Source organism: Mauremys reevesii, linkage group 8, assembly GCF_016161935.1.
Source record: "Mauremys reevesii isolate NIE-2019 linkage group 8, ASM1616193v1, whole genome shotgun sequence".
Lineage (NCBI taxonomy): Eukaryota > Metazoa > Chordata > Testudines > Geoemydidae > Mauremys > Mauremys reevesii.
The window spans coordinates 99,135,150-99,148,559 of NC_052630.1; the positions used below are offsets into that span (position 1 = coordinate 99,135,150).

The window sequence follows — 13,410 nt, forward strand, 5'->3', positions numbered from 1 at the left end:
TCCATATCTGTTCATTCAGTTCTCCTTCTTTTTTTGTTCATTATCAGGGCCGCCCGGGAGCGGGGGAGAGGTGGGAGGCAAGTGGGGCAATTTGCCCCGGGCCCCACAGGGGCCCTGCGAGCTCTGGCCCGGCGGCGGTCTGGATCTTCAGCTGGCATTTCAGCGGCGGGGGGCCCTTTAGTGCTGCTGAAGATCCCGAGCAACTGAAGGGCCCCCCGCCACCGAAATGCTGACAAAGACCCAGATCACTGCCGGGTGAGTTCAGTGCTGCCGCAGCTCCCCCGCTTTGCCCTAGGCCCCCTGAATCCTCTGGGTGGCCCTGTTCGTTATCCTAGCTCGTGCCACAGTGGCAGTTTAAATTCCCATCAGTTTCCATTGCTTGTACTATTTTTGCTCTTCTGCCTCCCCCACCTGCCAGGTCAGTGTCCTCTTTTTGTATAGAAATCACTTGTGAGAGTGAACTCCTAAAGGTTTTATTAGCATTTGAGATGTTTGGTCATATTCATAAATCTAGCACATGTACCCATTAATTAAAAATATAGCTTTTTTTAGTCTACAAATCACAAGACAGTTCCCTTTAGTTATCATGTGAGCATACAAGGTTGTAGGTCCATTTCAAAGGGCTCTTTTGAATGTTCTTTTCAAAGGACATTGCATCCCTGCTGGAGTTCAAGCTAAGCTTCCCTTCTTTGGATAGAAACCATTTGAACATAAAGTGCTCCCTTCTCTTGTGGAAGATGTTGGAGTCTCATTCCAGGTCGTTTTTCTTGTCTAGGATTTCTGTAGTTCTGTTTGGAGAGAGAATTTTATGTGTGGTGGGTTTTTTATGTATTATAACTTTCACCAGTAGGTACACATACTTGTCACAGCAAGAAATCCTTATCAGATTTATCTTTTTCAGACTTGTATGTAACTCTAACACTTAGGTGAATTCCTATCTTCTTTTCATTAGACCGGGCTTTCACGGCATATGATATTAAATGCTGCTACTTCAAATGAATAAAAAGAGAGGTTTTCCTTGGGAGGCCAGTGGGGAATGATCTAGCCATCTTGAAATGTGATAGCAAGCACAGAATTATTTTAACCCTCCCCATATTCTTGTATTGGCTCTGTACATACTGGACAGAAATAGATTCCATTTAGGAGCAGAGACACAGAAAAATTGTTTTACAGGTCCAACCAAATATCCTAATACTGGCACTTGGGGTAAGGATGAGTGCTCTCAAGGTAGATACGCAATCAACAACACCATTCTTGAATTCAAAAACATATTCTGCATTGATATTCGGTGACCAAATTCAGCAACTGGAAAAACTGATATAAAAGAGCATAAAACACTGACTCTTCATATTGCTCGTTTGTCATCTCCCGCTGTTTTGGGGCCAATTGTTTGGTTCTGCATAAGATTTTAGTTTCACTTCAGTACTTGAAAAGTTGAATTTACATGGATAAAAATGAGATTAAAAAGCTCAGTCTCATTTTAATTCTAAGAGTAAATAAAACCTGTTGTAGTCTTGCACCAATGTTGAATTAGTCAAGGGTGTATGTTCAGCACTTAGGTCAAGTGGAGAGGAAAGAACCATGTAATCAGGGTGGAGGAAATGTTTGTTTTTCAGTTAGAGAAATGAATAGTATTAATAGTACAAAGGTTCAAATATATGCATTTATTAATACAATATTTTAAAACTGATTCCTCAGAGTAAGCCTTTTGAAAAATGAGGTAAACTTTCAGAACTGTAAAAAGAACAGGAGTACTTGTGGCACCTAAGAGAAATTTGTTAGTCTCTAAGGTGCCACAAGTACTCCTGTTCTTTTTGAGGATACAGACTAACACGGCTGCTACTCTGGAACCTTTGAGAACTGTATAAAGGAAACTAGTAGGTATACATGCCAAGAGCTTGTTTTTAATTTGGGCTTCTAGAAACTGACTCAATAATATAGTGTCAAATATTGGAAGTTTAGCAGTGACTTCAAAATGAAAACTTTTATATTTCTTGGGGAAAAAATGCCAGTAGGGAAAACACCGTTCTCTCTTCTTCTTATTGACAAGCATCAACATTCTAAGGCTGAGGCTGAAACTCTGCCAATATAACATGTAAACATGGGTATTTAGGCAGATTTAAGGGGATAGAAATAGGAATATCCTTCTGGCAGAAGAAGGAACCTACAAAATATTTTACTTGTGACTGTTCCATCAGTTTTCACCTATGCTGTCACTTGTTTCAAATTCTTCTAAAATCAGCTCTTTAAATCTCCAGTTAACTGTAGTGGTGGACATAATTTCATCTACACTGTGATAAGTCATCTGTAGAGTATTCATCTTTGCCATATTTATAACTTCTATATATGTGTGTGCTGTAATTTTCACACATTTAGCTGAGTGCTAAAACAGTTGATTCATGAAGTTGAGGAATGAATATAACATACTAGGCAAGTGAAGCAAATAATATAATGGACAGTCTATAAAATTTTGTGAACTAGTACATCTTAAAAAGTGACCCTTTCTAAGATCTGAACCTTCCTAAAGCATAACCCCACAATCAAAGTTAGAACTATTAAGTGGAATGATTACTGGAAGGGACTAGTGAATATGAACAAATGCCTCAACAAGTGGGGGATGTTGAAGGGGCTGGCAGCAAAGGGGGACCTCCCCAGCAGCAAGGGAGGGAGACACTTGCTGAGGAAGCCAGCTAGCTCACCCCCTATTCCCCCACCATTGGAGTGTCTGGCACCCATTGGCCATTTGTGGTGGGAGGGATGCTGATTGGCCCACATCTGTCAGCTACAGAGATTTAACTTGGAGCACAGGCTATGTGGAGCCTCTCTTGGCTCTGTTCCATTGTCAAATTTGTGCTCTTGGCCTGGGATTTAACTACTGAAATCGTTTCCTAATATGCAAACCCAACCTTCTGAAACTAATCTAAAAGGTGTTAAACTCCTGCAGTGTGGGATTTGTTTACTTGGCAGTGAACTTGAAAGGAGTCTTCAAAGGCTAATGTTTTAATGTGGCAAGCCAGAGAGAACAGAAAGATAGACTCCAGTTTGAGAGGGTTTGGGGAGAAAGAGAAATGACTGTTAAAGGATACTACCTATTTAGGATTTATCAAATATTTCTCTTCTAGAATAAGGAGGACTGCTTGGGGCTTGATGTTTTGGAAGGAGATGTGTGCTGCTCTCCCTTGGGATGGGATGCATATGCAGTTAGGGGGCAGGAGAAACCATAACTGGGCCCTGCCTCTTTGGCTAATGTTCAGAAAGCATTTCATGTCTTTTTAATGTAGATTTACCTTGATGGTCTCTTGTGTTTAAATACACTTCTAATAAAAACATTGAGCCTGCTGGTTATACTTGATTATTCATAGGCTTTTCCATGGTGCTCATTCCCGGAATGAATGCTTCATATGTTAATGAATTTATCCCTGAGAGGTAGGTATACATGATTATCTCCATTTCAGACATCAGAAACAAAGGCACAGAGAGATTAAGTGACTTCTCCAAAGGTCTCACAAAGATCCTGTGACAGAGCCAGGAGCAGAACCCAGATCTTCAGAGCTTTCACCCAGTCGAATGCTTTAACCTCAAGGCTATCCTTCCTCTCCTGGTTTGTGAAGTAGTTAATGAGTTTAAGTAGGTGGTTGATGCTTTTCATCACTTCTGAAGAAAACAGAGGAAAGGGAATTAACTGCTGAGTTGCTGCTGTAATAGCGAGGTGACACTCGGGCTTTGACCATCCTCTGAAATTGGCAAGACAGGATAGGAATATGAAAAGCAAAAACCAAGAGGGGAAGACCAAATGATCTTTGAGAACCTTATTATAAAATGTATCCCAGAATGTGCTAGATAACTGGCACCTCTGAGTTATAGGCTGCTTCATTCTTTTGAAAAGATTGTTAAATTTTAGATGGCTTCACTACTGTAGGTCACTTCTTAAAGTGAGGATAAATATTACAACCTTGGTTAATCCCATCTTGTTTTCATGTTCAGGCCATGTTCTTGGTGTACTGTGCTTTGGAAAAGGAACCAGTGCCAATGTCCTTGCCTTCAGCTTTGGTGCCACCGTCCAAGAGAAAAACTGTCAGTATTCCAGGAGCAGTGCAGGTGATCCCATTGTCAACATTTGCTAAAGATTCTCATCAGTCCTCGTCTCCTGTAGGCATTTTACCTGCCAAAGCACCACTAACACAGGTATAGTCCTAGAATTCGCTTATGTTAAAGTATTTTCTTTAGTCACTGTTTGTAACGAAATGTTATGCAGATGAGCTGGGTCATACAGACTACCTTGATCTATTGGCTGTTTTTGTTTTGTTTCTGTCAATATGTTCATAAAGTTGGGGTGACTGGTGTCACTAACAGATTGGGAAAGGCAAATATGGATTTAACCATCTGTGAAGATGTTTACTGGAAGTGCTTTTTAGAAGTCATCGTCTACATAAATTTGGCTTCAGGAAAAACTTAGTATACATTTTTTTTTTAAATTTCAGTCAAAAAATGCTTATTTTAAAGCATATGAGCCTCATGCAGAGGTCAAAACATTAAGAAAACTGCTTAAACCCTCAACAAAATAGTAGCCCAAGGACACAACCAGATAACATCTGTCTGATCTGGCACAGAGACGAATCCAGTAATCATCAGGCAAGCAATTTTCCAACAAATTAATGGTGTTTGTGGGGTGTGAGGGGATAGATAGTGGACTGGGTAGCTGATGTAAGTAACTGAAGTGAGAAAAGGCCAGGAATATATACCGGTACTTCAAATAAATGAGCCCTGGGATATGTCCAAAAAGCAGCCATTGAGACAAAAAGTCTTACCTGTTCTGATCATGACAGAACCAAGCAACTGGGAGTAGATCTTTCCAAGCTGTCTAATTGCCGTTATTTATTGGAAAGACTGATGTCATTTGAAGAGATTTAGAACTAGAATTATGTTGTTCCTTGAGATAAAAATACATTTGTCTTCAAAGAGATTTACCAGTATTTTTTCTTAGTGGGTTGTATCACCTGCCGACAAAATCAAATATGATGAGATTTTCCTGAAAACTGACAAAGACATGGATGGTTTTGTCTCTGGCGTGGAAGCCAGAGAGATATTCTTAAAGACAGGACTGCCTTCTAACTTACTTGCGCACATCTGGTAAGAATTTTTCTCTATCACCTTTTTTTTAAAAATAGAAGAACATCTTCTTTTTCTTGCCACACATACTGTTTATGAAAGGTGCCCCATTGATATCTCTGCAGCCTGAAGTCCTCTGTTTAACTATGGGACAGGTACAGTATGAACAGCAGTAGAGTATCTGCTTTTACCTTGACCTCAAGGAAATGTATTTAGAGGTGAGAGGCTTAGTGCACTTCATGTGGTCATTCGCCCTTTGGCCTCTCTGCTTTAGGTTTCATCAGTTCTGTTATAATTATGATAATACTGGGTATTTTTGATATCCATGTTAAATGTCCAGCCTGTCTTCTACATGATATGGTCCACAGAACTGTTACAATAGGTACTTTAACCTGCTTGCAACTTGGGGGCAAAACCTGACTTGTCGCTGACAGCAGTGAATACCATCTCCTAAAGTTCTCTCCAGTTTTCTATTCCTGTACAGCGGCAGGCAGGCTGAACCAGACTTCTCTGCTGCAGAGAATTCCAAACTTTATTTCAAATTTTTAGACTAGCAGGTTGGTTCAATAATTTATGTCTGTGATTTCTCGCCATGTCCCAAGGCTGCATTTGATTTCTGGGGAGATTGTCTCCTCAGCTCTGTTTTCCCCTTCTGAGGTGTATGCAGCATTTGGTGCTCCTGTAGGCTTCATGGAGGGATGGAGAGAGAGCAAGCGAGCACTGAGAAAAGCCAGAGGCAAAAGGAAGGGTCTGTGTTTATTGCTTTCATCCTCCTCCACAAATAGCTGGGGGCCTTGACCAGCTCTGTGGTCAGAACATAGTTTTCTCCTCACCACTCAGTCTGGGTGGGGTCATCTCAGCCATTCTTTCCCAGGCAGGAAAGGAAACAGGCAGGATTGGAGGGCTAGTTCCACTAGGCAAGATGCAGCCCAGGCCAGGTATGGGTCACCTTAGCCCCTCCCCTGGCAAGAAAGGAGGCAGGTAGGATTGGAAAAGAGAGAGCCCCAGGGCAAGCAGTCCTTCTCTTTGAAGGGACTTCAGTCACATCTCTGGTGGTTAGGGACTAGGTGTTTCTGCCTCAGAGAGAGAGTGAACCGGAAGAGTGGCCTCTTCATTGCACAGGCCCACCAAAGGCAGCCAAGTCCAGGCAGGTATATTCTCCGCACCCTCCTTTGGTCATGAAAACTTACAGGTGGCTGACACATAGGAGTGCCAGATGACAGTTCATATTTCAGTGCCTCAGCATTCTTTCACAGTCCGTGCTAACACAGGTGGACAGTGTTGCAGGTATGTTCTCTCTCAATCTAAAAACCGTACAGCCTAGCAGCTTTTCTCTGGATAGGAAAGGGAAAAAAGTGGGTTTCAAATCTGTTTTATGCAGGAATATGGGGCTATTGTCTGAGTGTCTAATCCCAAAGTTCCCAGTTACTTTAATGATACAATAGGAGACTTTATGGAAAACTGAGGCTGTTCAGAGTAATCGTAAAAGTCAGCTTGTAATATTGACTCCTGGCAGACTTTATAGAAGGAAATATATGTCATATGGCAAGTTGAAGCTATCTGTGAAGTGTAACAGGAGAAAATATCTCTTTGCAAGTGATAGCTAGAACATGTTTAGGGTCTGTAGCTGCTCTCTATTGCCCCTGAGCTATCTGCAGGTCTCCCAGCCCTATTGGAAATTAGATCCCTGATTAGTGCTAGGCTCTTTCATTTTGGGAGCCAAAGGGTTACATATTGTTTTGATCAAGTGAGATAATTGGACATTGTGTAGAGGCGTGCCTGATGGAGCTGTGCAAGGATTTTAGGAACAGCTTTGTCCTATTCTCCATCTCAGCAACCCATGGAAAAGCCACAACCTGAATGAAATTATCCATCTACTTCATATTGGAGCATTGCAACCCATTCCATCCTATTTCTAACCTCAGTGAATCAGGGACAAACAGAACAGATATCCTCTGATGCATCTATCTTTCCTAATGATGGCTGTCTTTAAAGCATTCCCATTTATCCATCCTTGGGCAATTCTTACATTTTGCAGAAGGAGGGCAGCATTTTTCATTTCCCTGCCCTGATTACCATTTGATCTTTATTATGGCTGTTGATTAATCGCAGTTAACTCACACGATTAACTCAAAAAATTAATCATGATTAATCAGTTTTAATTGCACTGTTAAACAATAGAAAACCAATTGAAATGTATTGAATATTTTAGATGTTTTTCTACATTTTCAAATATCGCTTTCAGTTACAACACAGAATACAGTGCTCACTTTATATTATATTTGATTACAACTATTTGCACTGTAAAAATGATAAACAAAAGAAATAGTTTTTTTATTCACCTTTTACAAGTACTGTAGTGTCATGACAGTATAACTTAAAAATGTAGATTTTTGTTTTTGTTACGTAACTGCACTTAAAAATAAAACAATGTAAAACTTTAGAGCCTACAAGTCTACTCAGTCCTACTTCTTGTTCAGTCAGTTGCTAAGAGAAATAAGTTTTACATTTACCGGCCATAATGCTGCCCACTTCTCACTTTCAGGTGACATTATAAATCAGAACAGGTGTTTGCATGGCACTGTTGTAGCTGGCGTTGCAAGATATTTACGTGCCAGATGCGCTAAAGATTCATATGCCTTTTCATGTTTCGGCAGCCATTTCAAGAGGACGTGCTTCCATGCTGATGATGCTCGTTTAAAAAAAAAAAAAGCGTTAATTAAATTTGTGACTGACTCCTTCGGAGAGAATTGTATGTCTCCTGAATTGTTTTACCCACATTCTGCCATATATTTCCTGATATAGCAGTCTTGGATGATGACTCAGCACATGTTGTTCATTTTAAGAACAGTTTCACTGCAAAATTTGGCAAAATGCAAAGAAGGTACCAATGTGAATTTTCTAAACATAGCTACAGCACTCGACCCAAGGCTTTTAAGAAACTGAAGTGCCTTCCAAAATCTGAGAGGGACAAGGTGTGGAGCATGCTTTCAGAAGTCTTAAAAGAGCAACTCTGATGTGGAAACTATAGAACCCAAACTAACAAAAAAGAAAATCAACTTTCTGCTGATGCCATCTGACTCAACTGATGAAATTGAACATGTGTTGGTCCACACTGCTTTGGATTGTTGTCGAGCAACACCGTCATCAGCATGGATGCATGTCCTCTGGAATGGTGGTTGAAGAATGAAGGGACATATGAATCTTTACCACATCTGGCACGTAAATATCTTGCAATGCCAGCTACAACAGTGCCATGCGAATGCCTGTTCTCACTTTCAGGTGACATTGTAAACAAGAAGTGAGCAGCATTATCTTCTGCAAATGTAAACTGACTTGTTTGTTTGCATGATCAGCTGAACAAGAAGTAGGACTGAGTGGATTTGTAGGCTCTAAAGATTTTTACATTGTTTTTGAATGCATGATTTTTTATACATTCTACATTTGTAAGTTCAACTTTCATAATATAGAGATTGCACTGCAGGACTTGTATTAGATTAATTGAAAAAACCCTATTTCTTTTGTTTTTTACATTGCAAATATTTGTAATAAAAAATATAAAGTGAGCACTGTACACTTTGTATTCTGTGTGTTAACTGAAATCAATGTATTTGAAAATGTAGAAAATATCCAAAAATATTTAAATAAAGGGTATTCTATTATTAACAGTGTGATTAATTATGCGATTAATCATGATTCATTTTTTTAATCGCTTGACAACCGTAATCTTTATACATGCTCTCGGGGATCCTTTCCAGGATTGTGGTGGCAATAATATATTGGCTTTTGTGAAGAAGGAAATTCACTGGTTGCTTCTTGGACTAATATATATATATATATATATATATATATATATATATATATATATATATATATATATATATATATATATATAATTTAAATCTGAGTTCTGTACAGAGAAAGCTGAAGCGAGCACGCAATGATGTGGTTGCTGGAGTATGTTGGGGTCAGGGCAGACATGGTACTAGGAAAGTCATCATAGGCCTGGGCTGAGGATAAGGACTATGATGTACAAGGTCTTATTTCAGAAGAATGTTAACAGAAGATGAAGATGGCCATAAACAAAAGGAAAACAAGTTGTCACAGAAACAAAAATCCAATTTTTTTGGAACCTATTGTGAATCCTCATCTTAAACACAGCTATGCTTCAGTGATCAAGTTCATATGATACCAACCCAGTAAAACGTGGTATCCACTCCATATCTCACCCTATCTCATGTGTTGGCAGAATTCTAGCTCAAGTGGTATATTCTCTGCTCCCTCAACTGGTGAATGCAGAGAATCAGATTTTTTTTTATTAATTTTTTTTAATGCGATCTTCCAGGAAATGTGTACCAGAAAGAGAGAGCACGGTACCCACCAGCTTGAACAATGTTTCAGTGAGGTCTTGGGGCATTGTTCCGTCAATGGATGACAGACCTGTTCTGTTGATGACAGTGAACATGTTTAATAGGGTTTTCTTAGTAACTGGGAAGGACACGATCAGCCCAGACCCAAAGAAATTCTCCTGCCCTCTGTGGAGCAGAGTTTCCTATTTCCATGTGCACAGCCCATTGAGGAAGATGAATACCAAGACTTACATGGCAGAAGTTGGATTAGCAGTGTGGTTGCTGCATCCAGAAATACCTTACTTGTTTGTAAGTCAGTTTGGAGGGCTGGTGATTAATCTCTTTGCATCTGAAAAAAGTAAATAAAGTGCCCTGTGGCACATCCGTGTCGGGAGCTGGGGTACGAGGTAGTGAATGACATCATGCAAAGGTGGACATGGTCCCTCTATATGTCTTCCCACTTTTTCAGCTGTGTCCCAGGATAATACAAAAGATATATCACTGCTGCTCTCTCATTCCTGTTTCTGCCTTTCTGGCTGAGGAGGCTATGTCTCTGTCTCACAGACCAGTCCTCCATCCAGGGCCAGACATGTTTAAAATGAATACTTGGATGAAATCATTATCGCTCTTGTGAGCCCCAGTGAAAAGTCAACAGATGGAACTTCTTATACTTGCTGGTGCAAAGTCCATAATTTAACTATCATGTTAAACCAGTTTAAAAATAGCTTTGAGTTCCCTCTTCATTGTGAGTGTTCAAGGAAGAAGGTCAAAGTCTCTGTAGTATAATCTCATCATATTCAAGAAAAGTTCTGTACAAATCCCAACATTAAATACTTCATTAGGGCATCATCCTCACTCCAACATCCTCTTGGAATGGCTGCCGAAACATGAAAAGGCATATGAATCTTTAGCGCATCTGGCACGTAAATATCTTGCAACGCCAGCTACAACAGTGCCATGCAAACACCTGTTCTGATTTATAATGTCACCTGAAAGTGAGAAGTGGGCGGCATTACGGCCGGTAAATGTAAAACTTATTTCTCTTAGCAACTGACTGAACAAGAAGTAGGACTGGGTAGACTTGTAGGCTCTAAAGTTTTACATTGTTTTATTTTTAAGTGCAGTTAAAAAAACTATGAAAATTCATTGTGATGGATCTGTGGCCCTTAGCATGAAGAAGAATAGAAAAACTTATCTGTGCTTTCCTGAATTTCCTTTATTCAAGTAGTAAGATCCACAGATCTGGTCCACTTTAGAGACAAACATCATTCAGAATAGGGATGGAAATTTGGCATCCCAGGATTTGGTTTGGTTGTTAGGTGGAATTTACTATGCTCAGCAGTATGAGAAATTGTGGTGCTTTTTCCTCCAATAATATTTAATGCATTGTGTAATTTAGGAAAGTATATTTGAATTATCCTCACTGTGGAAGTTGTCAACTGGAGGGAACTTGATGAGGCATGACATTTCCCTGCTGCCAGTGATGGAGAGGTCCAGTTCTGTTCCCAACTTGAAAACAGGCTGAAGTACTCTTTGTAACAGATCTGTGGACCTTATAACTTGAAGAAAGGAATTTTTTCAGATAAACATGGATACATTTTCCTATTTTGAATCTTTCTAAGTTCTTGGCCTCATTGACTTCCTATGGCAATAAGTTTTCATAGACTAATTATGAATTGTATGAAATATTTTTTTTATCAATTTTGAATTTGCCAAACTGATCTTTATGATACGGAAACTTGTCTACTAAACGTTGGACTGGGAAATAGACTATCCTACAATATTTACTTTTGTAATGCATACATTTACATTAATTTATTTCCATTTAAACTCTTCAGACTTAAGACTTCACCTAGTGCCTTTTTGTAGTAGAATTTTTGTAAGTACTAGGTAAACTAGATAATGTGTTTCAGCTCATATGAGGCATCATCTAGTACCTTGAGGATAGGTCTAGCAGCTGATTTCTTAACCTGGCTCTGTCACAAGTTATTGTTTGGCCTTGAGAAAGTTAATTATGGCTGGTTTTCCAGCTTTTGAATACTGATAAATCCTCTGAAGTGAAATGGTGCTTCAGATGCTTAGCATCTTTGAAAATCACTTCATTTTTCAGGGCTAAGTTGCACATATCCATCACATTGGGTCTCCAGCTGGCTTGTGTCTTGGACAGAACCAGACCAGTCGTATTACTGGAATCAGTGGAATGTCCTGCCTGCTATAATTCTCCCCAGTTTTGTTCTCTCTGCACAGTGACAGGCAGACGTAGCTAGACCTCACAGTTGCAGAGTTCTTCTGAGGAGAATTCCAAAACTTTATTTCAGATTTCTATCAACTTGGTTCAATAACTCAACATTTCAGCTGTGTTCCAGGGCTGCATTTGCGTCTTGAGCTTTTTACGTCTCAGCTTTCCTTCCTGAGGTGCTGCAGCTTGCTGGTGACTCCGCATCGGGGCAAGAAGAGAGCAAAACTGGAATAAAACAGGAAAAAGTCTCTCTCCTGCTCCTCCTCCCTTATTAAGCATCTTGACAGGGATCTTAGGCCACTAGAGTGAGCACAATGCACACACCCCCTTAGAAACCCAATTTGGGTAAATGTCCTCTGTTGCCCTTTCTCTGGGCAGAAGAGGGTTCTCTAGAGGCAGATAGGATCAATTCTAATGGCATGTATCCTTCAGCCTTTTGTCTGAAGGGCAGTGTGCCAAATAAAAACCAAAAAACTGTCTTAGTCCATTGAGGCTTCATGAGCAGCCACATGCTTATAACTGATGCTCAGCCACTTCCGCCACTTGGGCTATGGATGAAAGGTTTTGGACACAATATAAATGTTGCAGAATCTGGAGCATATGGTCCTCGCTGCTGCTGCCACCATATAGTTGACATCGGGGATTCCTTCATGATCTCTTAGGGGTCCAAATGTGAGATAAGTGAGCATGTGTGGACCCCCTGTAGTAGAGAGGTGTAGAACCATGGGACCTTCCATCCTGGATAAGCCCATTCCAGGACATTAATTTCTGGGGAATCCAGTTTGAAACCCCAGTCTGCTCCTTGGGAGATCCAGAAGTTCTCCTATTCATGTGTTCAAAATAAAGGGGGGTGACGGAGAGAGAGGAGAATGATATGCATGTTCCTCAGTGTTGAGGATTCATTGCTGTTTGTAAGGTGATTTGAAGATGTAAAACAGTATATAAGTGCTAGTTGCTGTCATCATTTTCCACTGCCTGCGTATGCACTGCTAAACAATATTGTACTTGTAGAAATGAGGTGTTGCACCTAATCAGTTATTCTGTGTGTCTGTGTTTTTGTGTACAGGGGCCTCTGTGACACACAGGACTGTGGAAAGCTTTCAAAAGAACAGTTTGCCTTGGCTTTCCATTTAATTAATCAGAAGTTAACAAAGGGCATTGATCCTCCTCAAGTTCTGACTGCAGAAATGATCCCTCCGTCAGACAGGGCCAGCTTACAAAAGGTAAGGATGTGTCTGGCTTTTAAGTAGAAATCTCAAACATACTAAACAAACTCTGAATTCAAGTGCTATTAAATAAAAAAAAATTAAATTAAATCCAATTTTTAAAATCTATGCCAAGACATGGTTGTGCTATTGAGAAAAAACAAGATTAACTGCCATGAACAGATGTACTGTTTTTTGTCAGTTTACATCCATAGATATGCCTGCATAAATGCTTTCTTAATAAACGTATTTGCTACACCAGCCAACCAAGCAAAGACACATTGCTGTTGAGGAACCATGAAATCAGCTTGTTGAAAGAATAAACCTATTCCTGAGTATCCAAGGATGAACTTCATTGTGGACCTGAAATACTATATGCACAAATTATCCTTTTCCTTAATATCGAGACAGAGTTTTTAAAAGTGGTATTTTCACATTTCCCTCTTTCAAGAAGTCAGTCACTACTAAAATAAATTAAACCCTTTTGCAGTTCTGTGGTTAAATATTT

At 39.9% G+C, this 13,410-nt stretch overlaps 1 protein-coding gene across 3 annotated transcripts in view; it reads left to right on the forward strand.

Moving 5' to 3' along the window:
• Nucleotides 1-13,410, forward strand: part of EPS15 (epidermal growth factor receptor pathway substrate 15) — a 107,412-nt gene that overhangs the window by 32,166 nt on the left and 61,836 nt on the right. For all 3 annotated transcript variants that reach the window (XM_039484813.1, XM_039484814.1, XM_039484812.1), the window contains exons 9-11: nucleotides 3,985-4,185; nucleotides 4,985-5,130; nucleotides 12,764-12,920. In XM_039484813.1, coding sequence (XP_039340747.1) covers nucleotides 3,985-4,185; nucleotides 4,985-5,130; nucleotides 12,764-12,920 — 504 coding nt within the window. The remainder of the gene's footprint in view (nucleotides 1-3,984; nucleotides 4,186-4,984; nucleotides 5,131-12,763; nucleotides 12,921-13,410) is intronic.